We start from the raw sequence: 9,986 nt of genomic DNA, 5'->3' as shown, positions 1-9,986 counted from the left end.
CCCCCCCCCCCCCCCCCCAGGAGCTCATGGAGAAGCAGCAGGCAGAGCACAAGGAGGCACTGAGGCTGTGCAAGGAGCAGCATGTGGCTGAGCTGGAGGTAGGTACTGCCCCATCTCTGCCTTCCTTTGCAGTGTTATATTCAGCTGTTCTTTTGTTGTACTCACCCAGATCTGGGTGCATCTTGGTTTTCCCTTCATGGCATTATACTTAGCTGTTTCCCATCTGTTCCCACCCCAGGGCTGGGTCCATCTCAGCTCCTTTTTGTGACCTGGTGGAATGATTCAGCCATTCCACTCTAGAGCTCTCTGCATCTCAGCCCTCCCCAGGCAGTGTTATACTTGCCCATTTCCAATCACCCCACCCTAGAGCTGGGCACATCTTCCACCCTTCCATGGAGTGTTATACTCAGCTGTTCGTAGCTCTTTTGCCCCAGAGCTGGCTGTGTTTTGGCCCTCCCCAGGTAGCATTAAACTCAGCCATTTACTGCCACCGCGCCCAAGAACTAGCTACATCTCAGCCCTCCCTAGGTGGTGTTTATACTTAGCTGTTCCCCAACTGCCCCTACCGTAGAGCTGGCTTCATCTCAGTTCTTTCATTAGACATTATACTCTGTATTTCCACCCCAGAGCTAGCTGCATCTTGCCTTCTCCCTGCAGTGTTATTTATATTCAGCTGTTTCCCAGCTGTTACAGCCAGCTCATGGGTGGATCTCAGCCCATTCCTTGGACACTTTTGTATTCAGCTGTCCCCAGCAATCCACCTTAGAGCTGGCTGTATCCCCACCTGTTATACCCAGTGGTTCCTCTCCAGAGCTGGGCGCATCTTGGCCTGTTCTACTTATCTGGGCCCTAGCCATTCCCCTCAGAATTGGCTGCATCTTGCCTTGTCTCTGCAGTGTTATGCTAGGCTTTTCTGCTGCTCCACCCCAGATCAGGCTGCATCTCAGCCTTTCCCTGGGTTGTTATACTGGGCTTTTTCCCAGCCATCTCCCCTTCCCCAGGCTCCCAGTGCCATGTTTAACCCCTTTCTGCCTGGTTCCCTACCCACAGCAGAAAGATAAGGCCATGGAGGCCACACGGGCAGAGCTGAGGGAGGCTGAGCGAGCCCAGGAGGAGCAGGACCAGGTCATCCAGCATCTCAAGCAGGTGGATTAGGGTGGATGGGATGGGATGGGATGTGCTGTGGGTCAAGAACAAAGGGAACCATGGGGTGAGGGGCTGCAGGTCAGGGGTGAGGGGCACTGCAGGACCAGATCTGGGGGGTGGGGGAGGAACCAGGGAGGGGACCCCCAAATCACTCAGCCCCTCCCCCCAATCCTTCCCCGCCCCCCAGGAAGTGAAGGACGTGATGGATGGGCAGCGCATCCTGGAAAAGAAGGGCAGTGCTGCGGTGAGTGAAATGGGTGTCTGGGCTCCCCCTCAACCCCCACTTGCCTCCCAGAGAACCCAGGCATCTGGGCTCCTAACACCCTGTCCCACTTCCCTTCTCTCTCTGAGTTGTGGGGGAGAACCCAGGCATCCAGGGAGAGAACTCGGGTGTCTGAGCCCTTCTTTCTCTCCCTCACAGCTGAAGGATCTGAAGAGGCAGCTGCAGCTGGAGCGGAAGCGAGCAGACAAGCTTCAGGAGAGGCTGCAGGATGTCCTGACCAATAGCAAAGCCCGCCCCGGTGAGTTGCGGGTGTGGAGTAGTTTGGGGGCACTGTCAGGCCTGGGAGAAGGGGTGCATCCTCCCCATCCCTTGATGGAGCCACCTCTGGGGTGTTGTAGTTGGGGGACATTTGGGTATAACACACAAAGGGAGGGTTGAGATGCAGCAAGCTTGGAGGTGGGGCAGCTGAGGGAATGGCTGAGTATACAAAGCCAAGATGCAGCTAGCTCTGGGGTGTTGCAGTTCTGGGGGATTGCCTGAGTATACCACTGCTCAGGGAAGACTGAGATGTGCCCAGCTCTGGGATTGAGCAGCTGGGAATGCCTGAGTATAACAGTTGCAGATAGGGCTGAGATACAACTGGTTGTGGGGAGGAGCAGGTTAGAAATAACCAAGTATAACAGTGCACAAATAGAGCCAAGATATAGCTGGCTCTGGGATGGGACAGCTGGGAAATTGCTAAGTAGAACAGGCTGAGATATGCAGCCAGCTCTAGGATTAGAGCAGCTTGGAATGGTTGAGGATAATAGGACACAAATAGGGCTGAGATGTGTCCAGCTCTTGGGTGGGGGTGGTGTGGGGCGCAGCTGGGGAATGGCTGAGTATAACAGGCCAAGGTGCAGCTGGTTTTGGACTGTTTCAGTTGAGGAACAGCTGAGATGTAGCTGGATCTGGGGTGGGGCAGCTGGGAGATGGCTGAGTGTAATATTCCAAGGGGAGAGCTGAGTTGTACCTAGCTCGGTTGTGGGGAGGCTGGGAAAAGGCTGAGTATAACAGGCCAAGATGCAACCAGCTCTGGGGTGTTGCACTTGGGAAACAGCTGAGCATAATGCTGCCCAGGGACAGCTGAGATGCTCCCAGTTCTGGCGTAGAGTAGCTGTGGAATGACTGAGTCTAATGCCACCTGGGGAGGCCTGAAATGCATCCAGATTTAGAATGGAACAGCTATTTCTGTCATGTTATACTCAGCTGTTCCAAGCTGCTCCACCAAGCTGGGCATATCTCGGCCTTCCCCAGGCACCATTACACTCAGCCATTCCCCAGCTGCAGCACCTCAGAACTGGCTGCCTCTCAGTGACAAGCAACCCCTCCCCAGGTGGTTGTATACTTGGCCATTTCCTAGCCACACTATCCCAGAGCTGGCTGCATCTTAGTCCTCTCTAGTCAGTGTTATACTTGGTTGTTCCCCAGCTGCCCCACTCCAGAGATATAGGGTACATCCTGGCTGGATCAAACCTCCTGCATGTTTCATAGCCAGAGGATCCCCAGGGGTGGGGATTTGGGGGCCTTAGCAAAATGAATATTTCAGCCCAAAGTGTAATAGACACATGCAAACATTGGGGAGATCAAAGCCATTAACATATAAACCCTCGTAAATTCTTAATGAGGCTGGAATTTTAGCTGACTGGCAGGGAGGTCTCTATTGGCAGGTCCAGTCCCAGCAGGGAATTGTATCTGCAGTTGTTGGATAGAGGAAGTGGGAGTGGGAGGAGGCTTCATTTACATACATGCAAATTAGGCCTGACTGTAAATATACCAGCCAAAATGGTGCTGTGTTCATCTTTACAGCTGGGATGTCAGTGGTTTGATCTGTAAATGGAAGCTTCTGCATGAAAGTGATCTGAATAATATATGTAAATCTAATGAATCAGTGATCATATATCACATTATTATGCAATGATAAGATGTGATGGATGGGTAGATATAGGTATGGATAGAAAGAGAGATCTCATCTCATCTCATGTAATGTTACATCACGTTACATTTCATGCACGCAATACAGGCTCAACTGTAGCTACCGCCCCCGCTCTCCCTAAGACAAAATGCAAAGTGTTTGTCGTGGGAGACTCCATCCTGAGGGGGATGGAGGGAGCAATCTGCTGCCCCGACCCCTCAGCCCTGGAAGTTTGCTGCTTGTCGGGAGCCCGTATCCGAGACGTTGCAGAGAAGATCCCTAAACTCCTCCAGTCCACTGACCACTACCCTATGCTACTCGTCCATGTGGGCACCAATGACACGGCTCGGAACCCTCCCAGCTGGGTCATGAGGCGCTACAGGGATTTGGGAGCAGGCCTGAAGGGGGTGGGGGGGCGCAGGTGGTGTTTTCTTCGATCCTTCTGGTTTCGGGCTATGGGCTAAGGAGGGAGAGGAGGATACAAGTAGTGAACCAAAGGCTGTGGCGCTAGTGTAATCGGGAAGGCTTCGGCTTCCATGACCACAATCTGCTCTTTGAGAGAGGCAGTGAGCTCCTGGGAAGGGACAGCCTCCACCTCTCTCTGCTGGGGAGGAGGCTTTTCTCAGCCAGACTGGCTGATCTGCTCCACCGGGCTTTAAATTAAGCCCAACAGGGGATGGGGGGACTACCACCACTGCTGGCCCGCTGAGCAACCCTTGCAAAGCCAGCAGGCCAAGGCACTTAAGGGAGCCTACCCCTGCCCCAGCCCTAGAGCAAGCTGTGGGCAAAGCAAGGACCCCCAAGGGGACACTTGCATGCCTGTACACCAATGCCAGGAGCTTGGGTAATAAACAGAAGGAACTTGTCCTCCTGCTCAACAGAAATAATTACGATGTCATAGAAATAAGGGACACCTGGTGGGACTCCACCCATGACTGGACCACGGGCTATAGATGGCTATACCCTGTACAGGAGGGATTGAGCGGACAAAAGAGGCAGAGGTGTAGCTCTCTGTGTCAAGGAGAACTACGCATCCCTACAAGCTGACGTCGACACCCAGGATAGACAGACTAGAGACCCTCTGGGTTAAAATCCGTGGGGAACACGGCACAGCAGATACAATGGTGGGAGCCTACTACAGACCTCCCACCCAGAATCAAGAGATTGACCAGGAGTTCGCTAGGGAATTGGCTGAGGCTGCACGCTCCCGGTCCATGGTTGTAATGGGGGACTTCAGCTACACAGACATCTCGTGGGAAGAGCACTCGGCCAAATCCGAACAGTTGCAAAGCTTCCTCGCGTGCGTGGATGAGCTCTATCTGACTCAAGAAGTCTACGGGCCAATGAGGGGCAAAGCACTGCTTGACCTGGTACTGGCAACCGGGGACAACCTAATCGGTGACTTAATGATTGAAGGAAAGCCGGGTGACAGCAACCACAAGCTGATCACCTTCACCATCCATCAAAAAGCTGTCAATCAGTCAGCAATACAGAGGTCCTCGACTTCAGGAGGGCTGACTTTGACAAGCTCAGGAGACTTGTCGGTGAGGCCCTAAGGGACCATGACCCCAACGGTTGCTCCTCAAGGGAGCAATCCTAGATGCACAAGCTAAGGCTATTCTGTCTCGGAGGAAAGGCAGTAAGAGGGCACAGCAGCCCCCTTGGTTTTCCAGGGAACTGGCGGTCCTCCTGCATCTAAAAAGACAGACCTACAAAGGATGGAGGACGGGATCCACCTCCAAGGAGGAATACTCTGCACTGGTTCGGACCTGCAGGGAGCAAACCAGGAAAGCAAAGGCTGCCATGGAACTCCAACTGGCTCCAAGTATCAAGGACAATAAAAAGTCCTTTTTTAGATATGTGGGGAGCCGGAGGAAAAGCAAGGGCAACACTGAATCCCTGCTTAACCAAAAGGGAGAACTGACGACCAACCCCCAGGAAAAAGCCAACTTGCTAAATGGGTACTTTTGTGTCAGTCTTTCACAAGTCCCATGGGGCGCCCCAGCCCATTACGGGACAGGGATGCCTAAGCGAGGGTGGTTCCTTGCCCTCCGTCAGTGCTGACCTTGTGAAAGAACAGCTTGAGAGGCTGGACACCTTCAAGTCAGCCGGCCCTGACCATCTGCACCCAAAGGTACTCAAGGAGCTGGCAAGCATCATAGCTCAGCCCCTGGCATGGATCTTTGAAGACTCCTGGCACTCTGGTGAAGTGCCCGATGATTGGAAGAAGGCCAATGTGGTGCCTATCTTCAGGAAATGGAGGAAAGTGTCCCATCAGCCTGACCTCTATCCTGGGGAAGGTCTTAGAAAAACTCATCAAGGAGGCCATTCTTAACGGACTGGCTGATGGCAACACCCTGAGAGACGGCCAACACAAATTCGTTGCGGGTAGGTCATGCTTGACCAATCCCATTTCCTTTTACAACCAGGTAACCTATCACCTGGACAAGGGGGAAGAGATTGTCATATAACTCGACTTTAAAAAAGCCTTTGATCTGGTATCCCACGATCACCTTTTGGCAAAACTGGCCAACTGTGGCCTCGGGTCCACCATGATCCGCTGGCTGGGGAATTGGCTTCGTGGTCAGACCCAGAGGGTGGTGGTTGACGGAAGTCAATTGTCATGGTGCCCTGTGACCAGTGGGGTCCCTCAAGGCTCTGTCCTTGGACCTATTTTGTTCAGCCTCTTCATTACTGATGTGGACATTGGAGTCAGAAGCAGACTGGCCAAGTTCGCCGATGATACCAAACTTTGGGGTAAAGCATCCACACCTTGGGACAGAGGGGTAATCCAGGCTGACCTTGACAGGCTCAGTAAATAGGCAGATGAGAACCTGATGGTGTTTAACACTGAAAAATGCAAGGTTCTCCACCTTGGGAGGAAAAGCCTGCAGCATGTCTATAGGCTCAACAGTGCTATGCTGACTAGCGCTATAGACAAGAGGGACTTGGGGGTCAGGATTGACCACAAGATGAACATGAGCCTGCAATGTGATGCTGCAGCCAGTAAAGCAAGCAAAATGCTGGCTTGCATCCATAGATGTTTCTCAAGCAAATCCCAGGACGTCATTCTCCCGTTGTACTCGGCCTTGGTGAGGCCGCAGCTAGAGTACTGCATCCAGTTTTGGGCTCCACAATTCAAAAAGGATGTGGAGAAGTTTGAGAGAGTCTAGAGGAGAGCCACACGCATGATCAGAGGGCAGGAAAACAGCCTCTCTTCATGAGGTCTGAGAGCCATGGGACTTTTCAGCCTGGAAAAGCACAGGCTCAGGGGCGACCTGATGGTCATCTATCAGTTTATCAGGGGTGTTCACCAGGATCTGGGGGAACGTTTGTTCACCAGAGCGCCCCAAGGGATTACAAGGTCAAACGGTTATAAACTCCTGCAAGACCATTTCAGGCTGGACATAAGGAAGAACTTCTTTACTGTCTGAGCCCCCAAGGTCTGGAATGGCCTGCCGCCTGAGGTGGTTCAAGCACCTACTTTTAACGCCTTCAAGAGAAACCTGGATGTTTTTCTTGCTGGGATCCTATGACCCCAGCTGAATTCCTGCTCCTGGGGCAGGGGGCTGGACTCGATCTTCCGAGGTCCCTTCCAGCCCTAATGTCTATGAAATGTATCAGTATATTATGCATCCAGTATCCATGGTACATATCATTTGCATCCTTTTTCATGTCCTTGTGACAAGGTGTTTAAAAGAATTCACAAGTTCATTGGAATCTGACAGGCTGCGCGGTGAGCACTTCTGCTATGGCCTCAACCTTGTGACCTCTGGGCTATTAACTGGGCACCTCAGTGCCTGCACCACCCCAGTGCCTAGACATCATGTTCTATAGCATATGTTAAATATTATATGATATATAGCATATTATGTATAATATATCTGTATAACATGTCATATTTCTTGTGAGCATAGTAGATCTGGACTAGAGAAATGAAGTAGTATAAGCTATGGAATCTAACTTAACATGTGCACAATACATGTACACACACAGATATGCATTTATAATATATCAAATGAATTTGTAACTTGTGTTCATAATACATGTGCCTGGTATACATTATAAATTTACTATGTATAACTATATATATATTATACATATGCTTTATGTATATTTTTAGACTATAGATGCATTCAATGTGCATGTGCACATGCACACAAACACACATTTATATTATGTGTAATACATAAAAAATTTAAAAATAAAAATTACTAGCAAATTGCCATCAAGAAGGGTGGGTGCGGAGAGAGCCTATGTCCGGCCCCACTCCCCCCGACCCTGAGGCAGATTAATGTGTACTGAGGCCCTGGACAAACACAAAATTGGAGGCCCTGTGCCCCCATGGGAGCTGGGTTACAGGGCGGTTGGTGGAGGGACCCCTTCCCTTCCTGGTGCTGGTAGGGGAGACTGGGTGGACCCTGCCAGGCTGGGGGTGGGGTACATGCCCCCCTCTTCTCCTTGCTACCTACCCCCTGCCCCCCTGCTATGGTCATGTGCGTGTGCACACATGTATGTACACACAGGCATGCACATGTAGATGGGCATGCACTCTACTCTCACTCTGCACATGGACACACAGATTCAAACATCTCTCTCTGCTATGAACAGACGCACACACTCCCTCCTGCCACGAGCGTGCGCGCGCGCGCGCGCGCACACACACACACACACACACACACACACACACACCCTACATACACATTCAGATGGGTGTGTAGTCTACATACTCTCTGCACATGGACACACAGAGACAAATACATTCTAGTTGCCATGAACACAGACACGCACGCATAGATGCAGACAGATGCATGCAGGCTCAGACACAGATGCACGCACAGATGAATGCACATGCACACAGATGAGCTCACGCGCACGTGTGCGTGCACCTATGCATCCTGAAGCACTGTGGATTATCCAGCTGGGTTTCTTTACCCCTCCACAGCCACATACACATGCTGTCTGTAGCCTCTGCAACACGTATGGTTTGGCCAGGGCCTATCCAACCTCTGCAGCTCCCTTGCAATCTTGCTTCTTCCTGACTTTAGGATTCTGGCTTCCTCCAAAGTGTCCGTGGCCACAGAGAACAGGAACCAGATAAACCTATCCCATTAAACATGTTCCTGTACATAGTGATGGCTCTGTGGAAGGCCCTTAGAGTCCAGGGCGTTTACACTGATGCATTACATCAATCTAAACTTAAAAAACGATGATGATGTATCTGTGCTGAGAGAGTTTCATAGTTGGTAGGGTCAGAAGGGACCTGAGCAGATCATCAAGTCTGCCCCCCTGCCATGGCAGGAAAGAGTACTGGGGGCAAACGACCCCGGCAAGGGGTTCATCTAGCCTCCTCTTAAAGCCCCCCAGGGTAGGAGCCAGCACCACTTCTCTTGGAAGTTGGTTCCAGATCCTAGCCACCCTGACAGTGAAGTAGTCCCTCCTGATGTGTAGCCTGAATCTACCCTCTGCCAACTTGTGACCGTTATTTCTAGTCACTCCTGGTAGTGGTTGGGGAAACAGGGACTCCCCCAATGCCTGCTGGTCTCCCTTGGCCAGTTTATAGAAGGCCACCAGATTCCCCCTCAGCCTTCTCTTGTGGAGGCTGAACAGGTTCAGGTCCCTTAGCCTCTCCAAGGTAGGATCTGCCCTGCTGCCCCCTTATCATATGGGTGGCCCTCCTCTGGACCCTCTCCATGTTGTCCACATCCCTCCTGAAGTGTGGCGCCCAGAACTGGATACAGTACTCCAACTGCGGCCTGACTAGTGTCGCATAAAGGGGGAAGATTACCTCCTTGGACCTGCTTGAGATGTATCTGTGGATGGATGACAAGGTGCAGTTGGCCTTCCTGACCAAGTCCCCACGCTGTCGGCCCATGTTCATTTTGGCATCACTAATGATTCCAAGATCCTTTTCTGCCTCTGCACTGATGAGAAGGGAGTTTCCCAGCCTGTAGGTATGCTGCTGGTTCTTCCCCCCCAGGTGCAGCACCTTGCACTTGTCAGTGTTGAAACCCATCCTGTTCTTATCTGCCCACCCCTGTAACCTGTCTAGGTCCGATTGCAACCTATTCCTTCCTTGTAGGCATCCATGTGTAGATGTATTCTAATTAACAGGTGGATTAAATTAATAATTATAATTAATTCAAATGAAGTCAGTGATGAGAGGGGGGAATGTTTATGTAGGTTTTGAGTTAATTAGATATTGGTTTATGAATGTTAATGGATTAAAACTCAGGGAGAGGGAGACCAGATGCCTGGGTTCTCTGGGAGGGGAGTAGGGGTTACTGGTTAGAGCAGGGGTGGGGCTGGGAGCCCAGATGCCTGGGTTTCCTGGGGGGGAGTAGAGTCTTTGGGGTGGGGGGAGAGTATGTGGGGTCAAGAGCCTGGATGCCTGGGTTCTCTGGCTAGGAAGCCAGGGCTAGGGTGTGGGACTAGGGGGTGGTGGAAGCCCGGACACCTGGGTTCCCTAACATGTCCCCTCCCCACAGGGTTGGAGGAGATAGTCCTGGCTGAGATGAGCTCCCCAAGCCGGACAACCATGGGTGACAGCAGTAGCATCTCGTCCTTCAGCTACCGTGACATCATGAAGGAGGGGTCAGGGCCTGGCAGCACCAAGGTGGGTGGGAGTGGAGCATGAGGTAGCCTAGGCTCAGCCCACCCCAA

The 9,986-nt window shown here is 51.8% G+C and overlaps 1 protein-coding gene across 1 annotated transcript in view; it reads left to right on the top strand.

Moving 5' to 3' along the window:
- Nucleotides 1–9,986, top strand: part of GRIPAP1 (GRIP1 associated protein 1) — a gene marked incomplete at its 5' end in the record, with an annotated part of 23,527 nt that overhangs the window by 9,530 nt on the left and 4,011 nt on the right. The window contains 5 exons of the mRNA XM_025213668.1: nt 21–98; nt 1,051–1,146; nt 1,334–1,390; nt 1,568–1,667; nt 9,812–9,939. Coding sequence (XP_025069453.1) covers nt 21–98; nt 1,051–1,146; nt 1,334–1,390; nt 1,568–1,667; nt 9,812–9,939 — 459 coding nt within the window. The remainder of the gene's footprint in view (nt 1–20; nt 99–1,050; nt 1,147–1,333; nt 1,391–1,567; nt 1,668–9,811; nt 9,940–9,986) is intronic.

This window comes from Alligator sinensis, unplaced genomic scaffold (assembly GCF_000455745.1).
Source record: "Alligator sinensis unplaced genomic scaffold, ASM45574v1 scaffold137_1, whole genome shotgun sequence".
Taxonomy (NCBI): domain Eukaryota; kingdom Metazoa; phylum Chordata; order Crocodylia; family Alligatoridae; genus Alligator; species Alligator sinensis.
Note: the sequence above shows the minus strand (reverse complement) of the source record. Positions and strands in the feature narration are given on the sequence as shown.